Source organism: Rana temporaria, chromosome 5 (assembly GCF_905171775.1).
Source record: "Rana temporaria chromosome 5, aRanTem1.1, whole genome shotgun sequence".
NCBI classification, from domain to species: domain Eukaryota; kingdom Metazoa; phylum Chordata; class Amphibia; order Anura; family Ranidae; genus Rana; species Rana temporaria.
Genome location: NC_053493.1, coordinates 69,623,743 through 69,644,727, shown reverse-complemented (window position 1 = coordinate 69,644,727; position 20,985 = coordinate 69,623,743). Strand labels below are relative to the sequence as shown.

At 41.5% G+C, this 20,985-nt stretch overlaps 1 protein-coding gene across 1 annotated transcript in view; it reads right to left on the bottom strand.

The window, feature by feature from the left end:
- Positions 1-20,985, bottom strand: part of VIPR2 (vasoactive intestinal peptide receptor 2) — a 141,017-nt gene that overhangs the window by 44,949 nt on the left and 75,083 nt on the right. The window contains exon 4 of the mRNA XM_040352690.1: positions 18,931-19,031. Within this exon, the coding sequence (XP_040208624.1) occupies positions 18,931-19,031 (101 nt within the window). The remainder of the gene's footprint in view (positions 1-18,930; positions 19,032-20,985) is intronic.

Below are 20,985 nucleotides of genomic sequence, written 5' to 3'. Positions count from 1 at the left end.
TCAGAGAGACTAATAAGGAGGATTTCATGGAGACAACCCAATCTAGATTTCGGAGACGTCGTTCCCACTCGAATGAAAACAGAAAGGATCCCTCTCTAGATCTGAATGTAGATCCTCGATCAACATCGTCACCACGCTCCAGGAGACCAAGAAAGGAATAGTGATATGTTGTGACATTATATGTTTTTGTTTCTCCCATTAATTAATACAATATTTTCTCTTTAATCTCTATTCTCACATGTCATATATATCCATCAAGTGAAGAAGAGAAATAGACAACCTTAGTCCAGGTTTTAGAGTGGTCCTGGCGATATAAGTTTTAACAAAAAATAAAAATAAAATAAAGAAATAATAATTAAAAAATGAAAAAAAATAAAAAAGAAAAGAATGAGACGCAAAAATTTACAATGTTATGTAAAAAACGTGGTTTGCTTCTCTTCAATTGATGGGTCTGTTGACTGTTTTTGATTCAAAGTATGTTTTGACCCCAATTAGTTATGTGATGTTGATGTTATTGTATGGATTGCAGGTCTTGTTATCCAGAAGGCTACAGAAATATTTAACCTGCTTTTTCCTTCAGATTGCTTTCTAGGACTGCTTTAATGTTTTTGCCTAATACTGGTCCTACTTTAATTTAGATATTTTTAACAGGTCTGTGGCGGCGGGCAGTCGAATGGTTCTGGTTGTTGTTTTTGGGCTTCGCCCTTTCAACCCCCAAGTAGCAAATATTTCTGTCTATTTTTCCTTTTAGGAATAGGTCAGAAAGACTTTGCTACATCCAATATTTTTTTTCCTTCATTCCTCTTGAAAGAGGATCATTGATACTTTGTTATATTTCGATTGTTTCAATTTCCCCTCTACTTGATTTACTCGATACATATTCTTTTAATTGAATATAATAAACAAGAAATTCTTCTAGTTTATCCTTCCTAGTCACCCCTTGACTGTTTCTCCCCCCTCAGGCTTTTGTAGCTAATCCTCTTCATAGTGCTTGTCATGTCTTCTTCCACTGGCAATATTATTGTATCAAAAAGGAAAATCAAATTTTATTCCATCAATACAAAAGGCCTCAATATACCAGAGAAAAGATCAAAACTCTTACTAATGCTGAAAAGATCTAACTCTGATATAATATTCCTGCAGGAAACGCACTTTAGAACAGATAATATTCCTACTTTTACAGATAAGAAATTTGCACATATTTTTCACGCCACTAACCCGGATTCCAAGAATAGAGGAGTCTCTATACTAATTTCAAAACACTGCCCCTTCCATGTATTGGATACGAAGTTTGACAAAGAAGGTAGATACTTATTTGTGAAAGGCTCACTTTTTGATAAGACTTTCACGCTAATAAACATCTATGCCCCCAATAGACTCCACGCCTCTTTTTATAAAGCGATGGTGGAGTCCCTTGAGGCATTCGCTAGTGGTACGGTGATAATGGGAGGTGATTTCAACCTGGCCCTAAATCCAGTTATTGATACATCATCTGGATCTTCCAAAACCCCATATCGAACACTAAATATAGTTAAGGGATTATTGCATCGCTTTTCCTTACACGACTCCTGGAGAACATTAAATCCGTCTTCAAGAGATTTCACATATTACTCACCCCCACATAATACTTACTCCAGGTTGGATTATTTTTTTATTTCCCAAGGGGATCTAGAACTACTAGATGATGCTTCCATTGATCCTATGATCCTTTCGGATCACAATCCCATTTCTATGAGTATAACAATTGGGGACAAGCCCTCTCTGGGAAAATCTTGGAGATTAGACAATTCGCTACTCAGCGACGCGAACACGGTCCTGAAGATAAAATCTTTACATTCTAATTATTTTAAAGAGAATTCAACAAATGATGTGAACCCTCCGACAATATGGCTTGCTCATAAGTGTGTGGTCAGAGGAGAACTGATCTCCATAATGGCAAAACGCAATAAGGATAGAAGGGAACTCATAAAGAATCTCACAAATAGGATAGAGGCTTTGGAAAAAACCCATAAACAATCTCTCGATTCAGTTGTATTCACCGAATTATTCAACACTAGAAAAGAATTGCTTGAAATATTAGATAGGAAAATTAAACGCAACAAAATTTATTCGCAGAAGTTCTTCTACGAATACGGCAATAAAACAGGTAGATTACTGGCCAATACCTTAAATGCTTCAAGCAAAAAATTTGACAATATCCACTCTATTGTCGACTCGAAAGGCAACAAATTTACACGCTCATCTGACATTGCTAAACAATTTCAGTTATATTATTCTAATTTATACAACTTAGGATCTGCAGGCTCGATTATAAACCCGCAATTGAGGAAAAAAATGCTTACTGACTTCCTCGACTCATATTGCCCTAAATCAATTAATCCAGAGGCAGCAAGGGACTTAGATAAACCATTAGTAATCTCAGAGGCCCTTACAGCTCTTAACCAACTTAATATGGGTAAGAGCCCAGGTCCAGACGGTTTCACAGTCAATTACTATAAAATTTTCAAGGACTCTCTACTCCCCCACTTTATATCTACTTTTAACTCTCCCCCTGCTCAATGGACGTCGTCTAGAGACCTTCTCGAGGCTCACATAGTGATGATACCCAAACCTAACAAAGATAAGAACCTAGGGCCATATTCTGATACATTTCAGGCGGCGGAACGTATGTACTTTACGTTACGCCGCCGCAAGTTTAAGTGGCAAGTGCCGGATTCCCAAACCACTTACCTGTGAACTTGCGGCGGCATCGCGTAAAGTCCACCCGTGTAAGCCATCCTAATTCAAATGATCCAGGCAGGGGGCGTGGATCATTTAAATTAGGCGCGCTCCCGCGCCGATCGTAATGCGCATGCTCCGTCGGGTAAATTACCCGACTTGCATCGCGCTAAATGACGTCTCACGGACGTCATTTGTTTTGACTGTAACGTAAATGGCGTCCAGCGCCATTCACGGACGACTTACGTAAACGACGTTCAATTTTGAAATTTCGACGCGGGATCGACGGCCATACTTAACATTGAGTACGCCACCTAGGGGGCATCTTTATCTTTACGCCGCGTATCGCTTACGGAAACGACGTTAAAACACTACGGCGGGCAAGCGTACGTTCGAGAATCGGCGTGAGTAGTCATTTGCATATTCTACGCTGACCGCCACCTAGCGGTCAGCGTAAATATTGCAGCCTAAGATACAACGGCGCAGGCTGGTGTATCTTAGGCATGTTTAAGTGTATCTCATTTTGAGAATACACTTAAACATAGGAAAGGGACTTACGTAGGCGTATCTGTTGATACGCCTACGTAACTTGTTTAAGAATATGGCCCCTAGTAACCAACTATAGGCCTATCTCTCTCCTGAATGTGGATATCAAGTTGTATGCCAAAATTCTAGCGAACCGTCTCTTACCCCTTCTAAACAACCTGATATCATTAGACCAAGTGGGCTTTACACCAGGAAGAGAAGCCAGGGACAACACCATCAAGGCCCTGTGCATTCAGAATTGGCTTAGTGAAACGAAATCTCCCGGATTCCTACTTTCCCTCGACGCGGAGAAAGCTTTCGACAGAATTGCTTGGGATTACATGCATGCTGCATTGGAATCTTTAGGCCTCCAAGAGCGCATGTTGCAATTCATAAACCTTCTTTACTCATCCCCAACAGCTAAAATCAAAGTCAACGGTTGCCTGTCGGAAGCTTTCTCCGTGGCGAATGGAACACGCCAGGGATGCCCATTGTCACCAATAATTTTCATTCTAATAATGGAACCCCTCCTTTGCAGAATACGTGCAAACCAAGATATAGTGGGTATCAACATAGGAAACAAACAATACAAATTGGCAGCATTTGCCGACGATGTGCTACTGTTTCTGACCAACCCCTTAATCACGATCCCTAATCTACTTAATGATTTTTCTATGTTTAATGATATTTCCAATCTGAAAATTAATTTTGCCAAGTCCAGAGCTCTCAATATCTCACTACCCACTGCCACGGTGGAACTATGTAAGCTGAACTTCCCCTTTACATGGGAGGACGAAAATCTTTCTTATCTAGGAATCAAACTGACTCCCAATATTAAGGACTTGTATGCCAAAAACTTTGTACCTTTATTAAATACAATTCGATCCGACATGTTAAGGTGGGATAAGAACATGTTCTCATGGTTCGGTAGAGCAAACGTAATTAAAATGAACATTCTCCCTAGGTTCTTATACCTCTTCCAGACCCTTCCCATAACCATCCCGGGTCCATTTTTTGAATCTTTTAGGAAAATTAGCATGAAATTTATCTGGGGTGGTAAACAACCGAGAATTAAATGGGACAAATTAGTGACACCAAAGCTTATGGGTGGAATAGGAGTCCCAGACCTACGCAAGTACTATTGGGCTTGCCACCTATCCAGGATAGTTGATTGGCATGTACACGCTCTTTCTAAAGACTGGATAGAATTAGAGGAGAAGTCTGTACCTGCGAATGTACCTATCAAACACCTGCCATGGACTATTGTCAGAAAAATCCCGAACAGTACTAAGGCACATCCGGTGACGGGTTCGTCACTAAAGATCTTCAGACACTTATGCAAGACGTTAGATTTATCATCTGTATACGGACCGATCACTCCAATTACCCATAATCTTGAGCTATCTCTTCCAGACTATAATAGTACTCAGCTAGGCAACTCTACAGCGGTAACGCTTAGGGCATCAGACTTCTTTTCGCACCAAAATCCACTTACATATGATATATTCGGATCCAACAATCCTGAATGCAATTTGTCTAATTGTAGCTTTAACAAGGTCATTAGATTTCTCCAGAAAATCAATCCTATGGGAGGGTGGTGTAGAACTAAGACGTTGTTTGAATCTGTATGCCTCAGGGGTTCCCCCCAGAAACACTTGATTTCCTTGATGTACACTCTTCTCAACTCGAATTTTGATATCCAAAAGGACAGTGCCAGTATATTTTGGGAAAGGGAATTAAGTATATCTGTAACCAATGAAGAGTGGGCTACCATTTTCAAGAGAATACATAAGGGCACGCTAAATGTATTAACTCAAGAAAATGGATACAAGATTTACTCAAGGTGGTATAAAACTCCTTCAACCATCCATAAATACAACCCTGATACTTCACCCATGTGTTGGAGGTGTGGAATTGAACAAGGTACTTTGTTACACGTTTGGTGGAATTGCACCGCTTTGTCTAAATTTTGGTCGGAAGTCCACAGGCTGATAACACACATAACTTCCTTCTCTCCAGACTTCACTCCGGGACAATATTTGTTACACCATTCTACTCTCTCCCATTCAACCTACAAAAACACCATAGTCATACACCTTGTTAACGCGGCGAGACTATGTATACCCATAAAATGGAAACAATCCTCCCCGCCGACTATTTCAGATTGGTTCCGCAGGATCAATCATATTGCCAACATGGAAGAACTAATACACCTATCAAATGAATCCTCCAAGGACTATCAGGAAATGTGGTCATGCTGGAAGCATTTTACGAGTACTACAGAATATCATATGCTGATGACACCCTGAATTTGTGTCACATCCTCTTATTTATTGGTCTTTTCACAGTGGTAAGGAGACTATTAATCTTTATCCACCTAGTCTACTAAACCCAGGCAAGCTCTGCTACATCTATCAAAGCCTGAACTTTTATATTACATTCCCTCCCTTTGTGGACTTTAGTTCCCCCCCCCTTTTTTCTCTCCCCTTCCTCACCCCTCCATTACTTTTATTTATAGAGGTGATTAACTTTGCATGTTATGATTTATTCCATGCATTTATGTTGTTTATTATTTAATAAGTTTCTTATGACATCGCAATATGTGTAATGCCTTCATGAAGATGTTTGTACCTATATAAATATGAAAACTTAATAAACATATTTAATAAAAAAAAAAAAAAAAATAAAACCTGTACTGGGGGTACCATGTTGACTGCCACTTCTTCTTACAGTGACTCTGTAGCTAAAATACATTTTCAAATGAAAGCTAACTTGTAAAGAAGATTGTAAATTCGCACCTCATCCATGCCACCAAATGCCACTTCAAGAAGAAAAATCTGCTAAAGTCTCTTGTGAAACTGACATTTCTGGTAATGTTGATCTCCTGTGTTCCCTGCTGTGTGCTTTGGTTGCTTCCACCAACACTACATTAATACAGGATGCAGTAATGTTGAAGGGGTCAACGGGGTGAACCACTGAGCACAGCAGATTATAGATGTGTCAGCTTCATAACAAACCACCCTTGGGCCCCTTTCACACGGGGCGGATCAGTAATAATCCGCCTCCGTATGTCCGTAAGCTCAGCGGGGATCGTTCCGTATATCCCCGCTGAGCCAGCGGATGACAGGGCGGTCTCTGCACACTGTGCAGGGACCGCCCTGTCTTTTCTCCGCTCTCCCCTATGGGGGGATCGGATGAACACGGACCGTATGTCCGTGTTTATCCGATCCGCTCTGCAGACGGAAGAAAAAATAGGACTTTCTTCCATCTGCAAAATCGGATGTTTGCGGAGGTGGACGATTACGGGTGTCAGCTGATGTCCATCCGCTGACACCCGCAATTACATAGGGACCAATGTATGTCCCTTTTTCATCCGCAAACGGATGGATGAAAAAGCGGACATACGGTCCGCACGTGTGAAAGGGGCCTTGGTGTTTCCTCTACAAAAGGGATGGCTTTTGGCAGCTGAAGAGTCGAAAGTTTACAATCTTGGTTACAATTTGTTTCTTACTGGTAAATTTGTTTTCAACAAAGTTGCTATAAACTGCTTGTTGCCTGGGAGTCACTGACCTAGTACAAAGATTCAGCAACAAAGTTGAAATTCCTGATCTTAATATTGTGTGACAGGAAGTCAGGTAAATCTGTGGGTGTTGTCACAGACGGGACATACATTTCTGCCTTGTTTAGACAATACATAAATTGCTATAAGGCGTTGGCTGAAAAGTAGCCAGAAATGGTCTAAGGCCATTGAAAAACTTCAACTGTTCAGAATGAGGCAATTAAGGCCTCTATAAGTAATCCAGAGGATTACCACTGATTTGCTGCATCCTGAGTCTTTGTGAGTAAGGAGAGCAGTGCCAGAAAGTCTTCTGAGGAGGTGAGGAGGAAATTGATTTTTCTGTGTGATAAAAATCAAAAGACTATTGTTTTTCTGCTGTATGACTAGGCTGTGCCAGACTTCATAGATAGGTTCCTGTGTGGTGAAAATAGATGCCCCAAGTGGCCAGGGTTTATTTTATATTTGATTTTGTTTATGCTGTTTGGATGCTTGCACGTGTTTCCAGCAAGATGGAAGAATAAACCAAAATCTTTGTTTTCAACCGTCTTCGACAGCCTGTCTGTATAAATTCAGTGTGTAGTGAACCCATCCAAGGGGTCACACACCCGCTACCGAGCTAACCCCTTACAATTGTTTTGAGTCAGTATTTAAAAGTACTAAACCTAATGCATCACATGATAGGCAAACAACTATTGGTTCCAAAGGGCAAGATAATCTATCTCAGGGCTGGTTGTTCTCCCATGGGCCAGCGAGACTATACCACATGGATTTCTACCATGACATCATTATATACTACGTGGCATAGCTGAAGTACATCATATTACCAAAAGTATTGGGGTGCCTGCCTTTACACTCACATTAACTTTAATGGCATCCCAGTCTTAGTCTGTAGGGTTCAAAATTGAGGTGGCCCACCCTTTGCAGATACAGTATATCACAAAATCGCTCTCACTCTCTCATACTGGTCACTGAAAAAGTTCAACATGGCACCTCATGGCAAAGAACTCTCTGAGAATCTGAAAAAAATAATTGTTGCTCTACATAAAGATGGCCTAGGATGTAAGAAGATTGCCAAGATCCTGAAAATGAGCTGCAGCACGGTGGCCAAGACCATTCAGCGGTTTAACATGACAGACTCCACTCAGAACAGGCCTCGCCACTGCAGCCTGTGAAGCTCTGGTGAACTCCATGCCCAAGAGGGTTAAGGCAGAGCTGGAAAATAATGGTGATCACACAAAACTATTGACACCTTGGACCCAATTTGGACATTTTTACTTAGGGGTATATTTACTTTATATATTTATATTCCACGGCTATCCAATCGTATCCAGGACACAACTTACCATCGCATCCGCAGCACCAGCGCGGCCCCTGTGGACGGGAGGACGCCAGTGAGAAGCGGTGAACTCGTTTGTATTGGCTTTTATCATTCACAGTCACTTACCAGTTTGATCTGAAGGTTTGCTTTTTTTGTGGTAAGCACACATCCCATTGATTGATTGGGACCCATCCACAATATTGGTGCAATATCTGGTGCCAGGTGCACTTATACCAGCTATAGATCACCCTTCACACCATCAGTATCTTTCAGGTTTTCACCACTTTATTTATGTATTTATTTATTTGGATGATTATCCACATATTAGCGCTGTTTTTATCAGTTTGAACACCTGTTCACGTTTATTGATTCTACTAGTTTTATATTTACTTTTGTTGCCAGCGGTTTAGACTTTAATGGCTGTGTGTCGAGTTATTTTGAGGGGACAGCAGATTTACACTGTTATACAATCTGTACACTCACTACTTTACATTGTAGCAAAGTGTCATTTCTTCAGTGATGTCACATGAAAAGATATAGTAAAATATTTTCAAAAATGTGAGGGGTGTACTCACTTTTGTAAGATACTGTATAACAGCTTCAACTCTTCTGGCTGTCCACAAGGTTTAGGAGTGTGTCTATCGGAATGTTTGACCATTCTTCCAGAAGGGCATTTGTGAGGTCAGGCACCGATGTTGGACGAGAAGGCCTGCCTTGCAGTCTCCACTCATTCCAAAGATGTTTTATTGGGTTGGGGACAAGACTCTGTGCATGCCAGTCAAGTTCCCCAAACTGCCTCATCAGTGTCTTTATGGACCTTGATGGATTGGATTCTGTCTCACACAGAATTGGATTCCACGTGTGCCAGTAAAGTCCACTGTCAGAAGAATTGGTTCTTGCAAGCTGTACATGTACTCCATCCACCTTGTTTGTGTGGATAGGAAAATGTGGTACTTTTTTCCCTCAACCCACTGTCTGAACCCTCTATGGCCAGCTTAACTGTTTTCCATACAGGTCAATTTTTGTCCTTATTTAGTAATTTTTATGATGAGGATGAAGATGGGTGGAAGAATGGCCCTGATCAGACCTTGCATATGACTGCAAAGTCTGCTTTAAATGAAGGTGCTTTTCCTACTATAAATATTTTCCAGCTGTCTTGTATCTCAGTAATCCCACAAAAGTACTCTTTCAACAATCATTTTGTAACTGTAAACTTTACAGATTTTTTTTTAATACATTTGTATGTTAGTTTGATCAGCTTAAACTCTTGCTGACAACTCTCAGGGGCCCATAAATTGAATGTAGACAACACAAGGCAGAGGCATCTTCCCGATCACGTTCGATGTGATTGGCTGTCTCAGCGGTTGAGTGCCCACCCTGCTGGCTACCTATCACAAACAGAAACTGAGAGCTTATTGTCACAGATCAGTGAGTGTTATGTTATCTTGTAGAGCACAGCGGGAGAGGAACTATTCCAGACAGTGGCAAAGCTAGACATTCTTTTACCCGGGGCAAAGACTTAGCTCCCCCCCCCCCCACACTTTGAAGAGGACATTTTAGTAGGGCACTGGACGGTGTCAGTAGTTTTTCATTTTTATTATTTTTTTATTATTTTTTACAATTGTTTTTTTTTACAATATTATTATGCATATACATCAATTCCCCCCTTACATCAGTGTGCCCCTTGCTTTAAAGTCCCTAATTACTTTATAATCCCATCTAACATCAGTGCCCCCCTTACATCAGTGTCCCCATTACTTTAAAATCCCCCTTAACAACAAAGGCCCTCAAATCATCAGAATCATATTTTACGTCAGTGCCCCCCGCCTTTACATCAGTGTGCCCCCTAACATCAATTTCCCCTCTTACATCAATTTCCCCTCTTACATCAATGCCTCCTTACATCAGTGTCCCACCTTACTTTAGAGCTCCCCCTCATATCAGAGCCCTTCCCTACATCAGTGTGCCCCCTTACAATAGTGCCTTCCTTGCATGAGAGCCCCCCCTTACATCAGTGTCGCCTCTTATACTAGAGTCCCCCTTATATCAGTGCCCTCCCTTGTGTCAATGCCATCAGTTTGACATCAGTTTGAGGTGCTTCTGTGATCATTCATAATTTGACTTTTAACCATTTGATATGCAGTACACCTCCTTCTGATCTTCTGCTTGTGGGTTCTGCATTCCCATAGACTTTCCAACTTTAGTTTGCATCTCCAACTGTTCCTGTTTTCAAATTTGGTGCCCTATGACCTAATTGCTACCCACCTTGGCTTGTGTCTTGGCTACATTCCTGTTGCCCATTCAGGTAGCACAGTGTTCTTACATATGTTTCCTTTCTACTGGTCTACGCACCTGACAACTGTACAGATCCTCTACTGCCTGCAACACTCATATCACTCTGTGCCTTTACATTCCCTATTACCACTACCAGGGATGTTGGACAGGACAAAAGAAGCCCTCTCATCATTCACTATGTACATGACATGTGTACTTAGTTGTGTGCCTACACTTCCACTTTAAATGAAATCTAAAGAAAAGAAAACAGCTTGGAGGTAAATTATTATTTAAGGCTGTGTAATGTGACAGGTGTACTTATAACAAATGCTTTTTATCTTTTTAGGAGGAACGAAGGAAAATGCTTACAAAGGAAGCATAAAACTATTATAACTTATGGTGAGAACAGCTCGTTTCCAGAGGCATGAGTAAAAAATGAGATCTTTGTATTGGAAAGAGAAGGTCACCTCTATTTTGTTTGAGAGCAGGAGACACGCCGGTCAACATTTTAAAAATTCCTGGCGGAGAGCCTAGAGAGAGAGGCGTATTTGTCACTTTAGGTCGCCACATAAAAATCAGTTGTTCTCTTTACTGCGAAACATTGGGCACATAGAGCTAGATCGTGAATTTTTCTGACTGTATCTTCTGTCATAACTAAAGATTCACACAAGTCATAACATCATAAGACACCCTGATATTAGCAGATGTCACAAAAGGGACATTAATATATTTTTATATGGTTTTACTTGTGTAATTACTCTGCCCTAGGCAGGAGTGTTTCATCAAATTTAGTACAGTCTGGCTGTAAAAAGCTAAGACTTATCCCAAGCTTTGAACATCTCACGGAGCCTAACTCCACCTTTTTTGCTTACTCCTGACAGTTATCAGCGCATGTCTCTGGTTTTAGAAAGGGGAATGACAATAGCTGGACTATACATATTTCTGCCCTTCTCACTAGGGGTTCACCGCTAGGAGTTTTACTACCGCTGGTGCAAGCTGGAAAAGGATATAAAATATTTGGGTTAACTGTGAGGAGATGTCTTTACCCCAGGCTTAGGCCAGTGGAGGAGTGTTGACAGTGCTGCTAACCTCCTAGGTCTGCTGCCTAGGGAGGGCCTTGTGTTTGAAGGTTAGGCCTGGTCAAGGTTTGGAGATGTCCTGCCTGGAATGCCAGAAGTTATACTCAAGCTGGAGTGAAGCTTTAGTTAAGCTGGTGTCTCAGGGGATAGATTGTGAAGTGACTGGTTTCCCGAATTCTGCCAACTTTCGATACACTGATTTCAGAAATACAGCATTTACAGTGCCTTGAAAAAGTATTCATACCCCTTAAAATTTTCCACATTATGTCATGTTACAACCAAAAACGTAAATTTATTTTTTGGGATTTTTTTATGATAGTGGCACATAATTGTGAAGTGGAACGAAAATGACAAATGGATTTCAAAAAGTATGTGAAAAGTGTGGCGTGCATTTGTATTCATCCCCCCTGAGTCAATACTTTGTAGAACCACCTTTTATCTGCAATTACAGCTGCAAGTCTTTTTGGGTATGTCTCTACCAGCTTTGCACATCAAGAGAGTGAAATTTTTCCCCATTCATCTTTGCAAAATAGCTTAAGCTCTGTCAGATTCTTAATTGGATTTAGGTCTGGACTTTGACTTGGCCATTCTAACACATGAATATGCTTTTATCTAAACCATTCCATAGCATCTCTGGCTGTATGTTTAGGGTCGTTGTCCGCCCCAGTCTCAAGTCTTTTGCAAGTCTAACCGGAGTACCCTCTTCCACATGTTTGTCCCCACATGGCTTCTCGCAAACTGAAAACGGGACTTCTTATGGATTTCTTTCAACAGCGTCTTTCTTCTGGCCACTCTTCCATAAAGGCCAGATTTGTGGAATGCACAACTAAAAGTCGTCCTGTGGACAGATTCTCCCACCCGAGGATCTCTGCAGCTCCTCCAGAGTTACCATTGACCTTTTGGCTGCTTCTCTGATTAATGCTCAGTGCAGTGCTCGCAAACCTTCCTTCATAACTAATACGTGCACTCGCAGACCTACATGCACTCACAGACCAATGGACCGATGTGCACTTGCAGACCAACGGACCTTTCTGCACTTGCAGACCAGCGTGCACTTGCAGACCAGCGGACCTACGTGCACTCACAGACCAGCGTGCATTTACAGACCAGCGGACCTACGTGCACTCAAAGACCAACGGACCTACTTGCACTCGCAGACCAACGGACCTACGTGCACTCACAGACCAGCGTGCACTCGCAGACCAACGGACATACGGGCACTTGCAGACCAGCAGACCTACGTGCACTCGTGTCTATGCGGACCCAGGACCCCCTCCCACACCCGCTCGAATATTGCAAGAGTATTATTCCATTTTGGTGTAAACACTACCATCAGTTTGACTTCCTAAATGCAATTTTATCTTTGACATCTCCAAGACTAATTGCTGATTGTAGGATTAAGCATATAGCAGGGGTGTATTACCTATGGAAAAAGATCTTAAAATTCCTTGTAGACAGTGCAAATTGAGGTTTTATGGTCCGCTACACAGATTGCACTCCATTCTTCTGCTGGATATTATTTATTTAGAATTTGTTTCCCTTTTAGTCATATAGTTACTGCGGGTTCATGAATAGTTGATATATAAATGAAATTAGTCCCCTGCGCATTGCACCCGTAATGTATTGATTTTCAAAGAGAAGGGGGGATAATTAGTCTGGGTGTGATAGATTGTGCAAAGTGCTTTATTTGGAGGTAGCTGAATAGAGCCAATGAAGACAATTTGTACTGCTCCTGTAGGGTTGTAAAGGGCAGACAAGATTTCACCTTAACATCTATGAGAATGTCAATATGTAAAAAAAAGAGTTTTGAGTTTCCATGGATGGTAATACCATATGACATGTGAGACTATCAGGGATGGCCAGTGTGTAGAGGAAAGATGTCATGGGGAGGAGGTCGAAGTTAAAGAAAATGTTTCCTGACAAGTTTTCCAAATGCCTTTAGTGAGCCAGACCCCAAAGCAAAGAGTTGCAATGCATAGGTGAGATCCACAGTTTTTTCAATCTCTGATCATTTATTAGAAGAGCATAAGGTGGACAAGAGTAATATTGATTTGAGCTACACCTTGTCAACACCATTGCCCTAAGTGAAACGTCCCCTTACCAAATCCATTTCTAATAAAAAAACATCACACATCAGGGATGCCTTCTTTCCCCTCTACTTTTTATTCTCTGTATTAAATCCTTTGATGCCATAATTTGCAACACTCCAGACATAAGAGGAGTCACTATACATAATGCTCCTTCAAACTGTCTCTCTTTGTCGACAACATACTTCTGAAGTTTACACATGCTTTAGTCAACCTCACAAACTTACTAGTCTTGCATGCTTTATAGAATTTGCAGCAATATTGGGTTACAAGGTCAACAATTCAAAATCAGAACTAGCATTACCTATCAACCTACAGCCTCAAACGCTTTTAAAACTATAATTGGCTTTTCGTTTTTTTTTTCTGGAACCATCTGCATATCCAATATCTGGGAAATAAACTGAGTTTTGAGTTTCCATGGTAATACCATACAACATGTGAGACTATCAGGGAGAGGAAAGATGTCATGGGGAGGAAGCCAATATTGAAGCAAATTTTGCCTGACAAGTTTTCCAAATGCCTTTAGTGAGCCAGACCCCAAAGCAAAGAGTTGCAATGTATAAGTGAGATACCTAGAGCATAGGGTAGACCAGAGTAATATTGATTTGAGATGTACCATGTCACAGTATTTTTTCATGTCCAGGAATTTAAAGCAGAACTTTTAGTAATTTTTTTAAATCTTTCCATCTATTAAATCTTCTATTATGGATTGTATATAGTCATATTGGGGTACCTGAGCATTGCGCCTTTTACTTGTTAATTTCTCTCACTCTAGTGACAGTTTGCCAGGAAGTGAGGGGAGGGGGTGAGTCATACAAGGGCCAATGAGAGCTGCAGAGCTGGAGGTGTGCCTTTGTGTGTCTGTGTAAATCCAGGAAGTGAACAGGCAGCAGCTTCAGCTGCCCAAAGTTAAAATAGTTGCATGCCAGACTCAGTGGAGGGAAATTTCTGCAGCATATTTGGCAAGTACAGAATCACAGTATATATAAAAAAATATGCAAAGTGGTTGGAGGGAAGCTTCAGAATGGCAAAGATGTTTTTATTACAAATTATGTGAGCAGACTGCAGTTCCTCTTTAAGAGCTGTAAGGACAGTCTGTGCCATCCTGTGGCGCTTACAGTATCCTCATGTGAACGAAAGGAGATCCTGTTGGAGTTTTTTCGCGAGAATTTTCACCAGCAGTGTCTGAAAGTAGTATAGTCATTTTAGCAGAATTGTAATCTTAATAGATGCAATTTTTCCAAACCATGAAATGTGATGGGGGGTCCAGTTTTGTAAAATTTCCATGATTTCTCCAAGCAGATTGGAATTATTGGCCTCTTATTAACTGTGGGACAAGTGCATTGGCTTAATTCCTAGATATTGGATATGCAGATGATTTTAGAAAATGCCTAGAAAATGCTAATTGTAGCGTTGAAAGTGTTTGAGGCTGTAGATTGATAGGTAATGCTTCTGATTTTGAATTGTTGACCTCGTAACCCAATAATGTTGCAAATTCTTTAATGTATGCATGTACGTTTTTGAGAGTGACTTGGACCCCTTCCACACTGGGGCATTTTTAAGGCGATTTAGCGCTAAAAATAACACCTGTAAAGCGCCTGAAAAAAGCCTCATCTGCAATCCCAATGTGATAGCCTGAGCGCTTCCACACTGAGACCCCTTTCACACTGGGGCATTTTTCAGGCGCTTTAGCGTTAAAAAAAGCGACTGTAAAGTGCCTGAAAGAAGCCTCATCTGCAATCCCAATGTAAAAGCCTGAGTGCTGTCACACTGAGGCGCTGCGCTGGCAGGGCGTCAAAAAAAGTCCTGCAAGCAGCTTCTTTGGAGCAGTGGATACACCGCTCCTAAAGTGCCCCTTCCCATTGAAATCAATGAGAAGCGCCTGCAAAGCGCCTTGGTAGCGGCACTTTGTGGGCACTTTTAACCCTTTATTCAGCCATTAGCGGGGGTTAAAAGCTATCTTGCATACTCTAATTTGCATACTCTACGCGGAAATCAACGGAAGCGCCACCTAGCGGCCAGCGAAAATATGCACCTAAGATCCAACGGCGTACTAAGACGTACGTCAGTCGGATCAAGCCCACATTCAGTCGTATCTTGTTTTGTGGATACAAAACAAAGATACGACGGGGCATCTTAGAACTTAAGCGGCGTATCAATAGATACGCCGGCGTAAGTTCTTTGTGGATCTGGGCCTTAGAAGGGAAATCGATGGAAAAGGTACGCAAACCAACAATGTACTAGCTTAAAGGAACCTACTAGTATTACTGTATTTAGAAAAAAAAACCTTTACAACCCTTTAATTTTATGAATAAAGTTCCACTTTGGGATTTTAACTTATGAAAATGTCAGCGTTTTGCTTGTTTATACATAAAAAATGTACTGTTTTAGATTTGCTTTTGTATCACAATGTAGCAGTACCAATGTGATTCGTGTGACAATTATAAAGATAATTGCGTATGGACTTTGCATGTTGACAACAAAATAATACAAATTAAAAAGTATTGTAGGCTTTGAGAAGCAATGCTGATGTACTGGGGTCTGATGGGGATAAATAACAAAAAATAATGAGCAATAATGAGCAAGCAATGTGGTGAAGACTGAGCAGCATTGCGATATGTTCGCTGTGTGCATTCATATACTGTCACGCAAATGTTCCTGCAATGATTTCATTGAATCTGATGGGGTGATCTTCCCAGTCTGATCTGGGGAGACTAAAGGAAGGCTGGCAAGGCAGTAATACAGCATTGGGAAGCCCTCTGTCTCTCCATAATGAACGTGGCGGGAAATTTTTAAAACTTGAAGCACAAATGAAACATTTCTGGATAACTGTCTTTACCAAAAAATCCAAATCTGGGTCAAATCTTAAACCGGGCAAATTATATCATCTCTTCTTCCTACTTGTTGAAATGAGAAACACTTTGATCTAATTTTCCGGCTGCAAGACTTGGGTTCATAACCAGTTAAATTAAACATCTAAAAATATAAAAGCTTAAATGAAATTATCTTGCACTATTTCCTTATAAATGACCAAGCTAAGAAACTTCTAGATCGATGCTTACTTTACTCTTCAAATCCTTTAAGCAATTCACATCCTCTCACAGAGCATTTATAATGCAAATCTCCCCAGATTATGACATTGCATTTTCTAAATTGTCTTCATCATTTCATGTGATTGAACGGTTTATAGGGACACTTCATCATTTGTTTTGATTAGGTAATTCAATATAATATTTATTATGCACTAAACCTTATTTATTTATATAAAAATTCAAAAAAAATGTAATTAAAATGTTACATTTAACTGTGAGGTCAAAAGCAACGCAGAGATAAGGTAAAGACATATTAAAATTTGACTACAGCATAATTTTCTCTCTGTCTGAATCTACTAATCTCCGATAAGACCCTTGCCAATCACGTGCCCCTGACTAAAACTCAATTTCATTTTTTTTTCTTCTTTAACCACTTCCATACAGGGCATTTTCACCCCCTTCCTGCCCAGACCAATTTTTAGTTTTCAGCGCTGTCGCATTTTGAATGACAATTGCGCGGTCGTGCGACGTGGTTCCCAAACCAAATTGAAGTCCTTTTTTCCCCACAAATAGAGCATTCTTTTGATGGTATTTGATTACCTCTGCGGTTTTTATTTTTTGTGCTATAAACAAAAGGAGAGCGACAATTTTGAAATAAAAGCAATGGGCCAGATTCACATACAATTGTGTTACGCTGCGGCGGCGTAACATATCCCATTTACGTTACACCACCGCAAGTTTACAGTGTAAGTGCTTGATTCACAAAGCACTTACCTGTAAACTTGCGGCGGCGTAGCGTAAATCCGCCCGGCGCAAGCCCGCCTAATTCAAATGGGGCGGGACCATTTAAATTAGGCGCTTTCCCGTGCCGAACGTACTGCGCATGCTCCATCCCTAAAATTTCCCGACGTGCATTGCGCTAAATGACGTCGCAAGGACGTCATTGGTTTCGACGTTAACGTAAATGGCGTCCAGCGCCATTAACGGACGACTTACGCAAACGACGTGAAATTTAAAAATTCAACGCGGGAACGACGGCCATACTTAACATTGGTTAGACCACCTAGAGGGTATGCTTAGTTTTACGCGACGCATCTCTATGGAAACAACATAAATTTAGATCGACCGGCAAAGCGGACGTTCGTGAATCGGCGTAACTAGTCATTTGCATATTCTACGCCGACCGCAATGGAATCGCCACCTAGCGGCCGGCCTAGAATTGCAGCCTAAGATCCGACGGTGTAACACAGTTACACCTGTCGAATCTTAGGGCTATCTATGCGTAACCTGATTCTATTAATCAGGCGCATAGATACGACAATCGTATCTCAGAGATACGACGGCGTATCAGGAGATACGCCGTCGTATCTCTTTTGTGAATCTGGCCCAATATTTTTTGCTATAATAAATATTCCCTAAAAATCTATTAAAACAAATGTTTCCTCAGTTTTGGCCGATATGTATTCTTCTACGTATTTTTAGTAAAGAAATTGCAATAAGCGTTTATTGATTGATTTGTGCTAAAGTTATAGCGTCTACAAAATAGGGGATAGATTTATAGCATTTTTTGTTTTTACTAGTAATGCCGGCGATCTGCGATTTTTATTGTGACTGCGATATTGTGACGGACACATCGGACACTTTTGACACTATTTTGGGACCATTCACATTTATACAGTGCTATAAATATGCACTGATTACTGTATAAATGTAACTGGCAGGGAAGGGTGTTAACACCAGGGGGCGATCAAGGGATTAATGTGTTCCCTAGGCAGTGATTCTTGCTGTGGGGGGAGGGGACTGACTGGGGAGGTGACCGATTGGTGTCCCTATGTACAAGGGACACACCATCGGTCTCCTCTCCCTGCTCAGTTACTGGGCAAATGCGGGTGCCCGGCAGACATTGCAGCCGCCGGGCACACGCATTGGGTTCCCAGTGACGTGGCGGGCACCCCCTATATGACGTCCGCTCAGAACAATAGGCTCATCGTTCCACCGTATGACGTGGAGTAGTAGTTAAAGTGATCGTAAAGTCAAATTTTTTTTTTTCCCATAAAAATAACAAACATGTTATACTTACCTGCTCTGTGTAGTAGATTTGCATAGAACAGCCCCGATCCTCCTTTTCAGATCCCTCTTTGGCTCTCCTGGCCCCTCCCTCCTGTTGAGTGCCCACACAGCAAGCAGCTTGCTACGGGAGCACCGAGCCGAGTCACAGCTCCCTGTGTCCATTCAGACATGAAGCCTCGGTTAAGCATACCTGCAGTCTAGCTCCATCACCGCATTTTCAACAAACACTTTTTGAACATTCAAAATAAATAACTGAACCTGACATTACCTCAGGATCTCGTGTTATATTTTCATTGTGCCCACATGCATCAACAATATCTGGAAATGGATCAGTCCAACCTATCGTTGTGCAGGTTCTGCTTATATTTCCTGCAGGAAAATAAAAATGTACATTTTAATTATGTCTTACACAGAGAGGACCACAGTGTTGGCATAGGCTATTCACATTCCACAAACAAATCAAGTTTTAATGCTCCACCATTAAATTCCTAGCAATATAAGCACGGCTTCTCTGGGACAAATCTTAGGATAGGTCATTTTAAACTGGAGTTTTGTCTAGTTTAGGATAGAGTGGATAGATGCAGATCATATGAAAACTGAGCAAGGCTACCCAACGCCTTCCTGCTTCATCCGTATCAACAGGGCAGCCATCACAAATTTTGGGGCCCCTTACACAGCTTTAGGCAGGGCTCCCCTGGAGCAGAGAACTGGGGGGGGGGCTGGTGAAAAATAATCCTGTGCAATCTCTTCTCTCCTGACGCGAGATAATAAGTGGACCATTGGGCCCCTTACAGGTGTAATGCAAAACAAAAAAACCTGAGGGGAGCAGGCCGGGCCTGTAAGGGGCCATGGGGACCATTAGGCCCCTCACAGGTGTAATGCAAAAAATAAATAAATACATTTTTGTTTAATTAAAAAAAAATGTGAGGGGGGCCAGCCGGGCCTGTAAGGGGCCCTGGGGACCATCGGGCCCCTTACAGGTGTAATGCAAAAAAAAATTAAATACATTTTTTTTAAAAACGGGAGGGGGGCCAGCTGGGCCCCTGGGGACCATTCCGCCCCTTACAGGTGTAATGCCTATACCCCCCTGATGGCGGCCCTCAACCTGTTATCTGAGCAGTTTTCCATACTTTAACCACTTAAGGACCGGACCAATATGCTGCTACATGACCCAAGGGGTTTTTACAATTCGGCACTGCCTCGCTTTAACAGACAATTGCGCGGTCGTGCGATGTGGCTCCCAAACAAAATTGGCGTCCTTTTTTTCCCACAAATAGAGCTTTCTTTTGGTGATATTTGATCACCTCTGCGGTTTTTATTTTTTGCGCTATAAACAAAAATAGAGCGACAATTTTGAAAAAAAATTAATATTTTTTACTTTTTGCTATAATAAATATCCCCCAAAAACATATATAACATTTTTTTCCCCTCAGTTTAGGCCGATACGTATTCTTCTACCTATTTTTGGTAAAAAAAATCGCAATAAGCGTTTATCGATTGGTTTGCGCAAAATTTATAGCGTTTACAAAATAGGGGATAGTTTTATTGCATTTTTATTAATTTTTTTTTTTTTACTACTAATGGCGGCGATCAGCGATTTTTTTTCGTGACTGCGACATTATGGCGGACACTTCGGACAATTTTGACACATTTTTGGGACCATTGTCATTTTCACAGCAAAAAATGCATTTAAATTGCATTGTTTATTGTGAAAATGACAGTTGCAGTTTGGGAGTTAACCACAGGGGGTGCTGTAGGATTTAGTGTTAACCTAGTGTGTGTTTACAACTGACAACTGTAGGGGGGTGTGGCTGTAGGACTGACGTCATCGATCGAGTCTCCCTATAAAAGGGATGACTCGATCGATGCAGCGCCATAGTGAAGCACGGGGGAAGCCGTGTTTACATACGGCTCTCCCCGTTCTTCAGCTCCGGGGAGCGATCGCGACGGAGCGGCTATAAACGAATAGCCGTGCCGTCATCCCGGATCGCTCCCCGAGGGAATCCGACCGCCGCATGTAGCGGGGGGGGGGGGGTCCCGACCCCGACCCACGTCTAGGCAGGCACATACAGGTACATTGATGTGCCTGTCCGTGCCATTCTGCCGACGTATATCTACATGCGGCGGTCGGGAAGTGGTTAAAGTAGATTTAGACCTTTATTGAGAAACGTTTGGTTTCCCAGTGTATTATATTATATTATTATATTATATGTATGGGAGATTTACTGCCCAGTGGCAGTTGCCTTACACACAGAGCACTGAAATTCAACAGGTGTGGTAAAAACTCTGGAGTTCTGCTTTAAGCCGGATACACACCACAGTC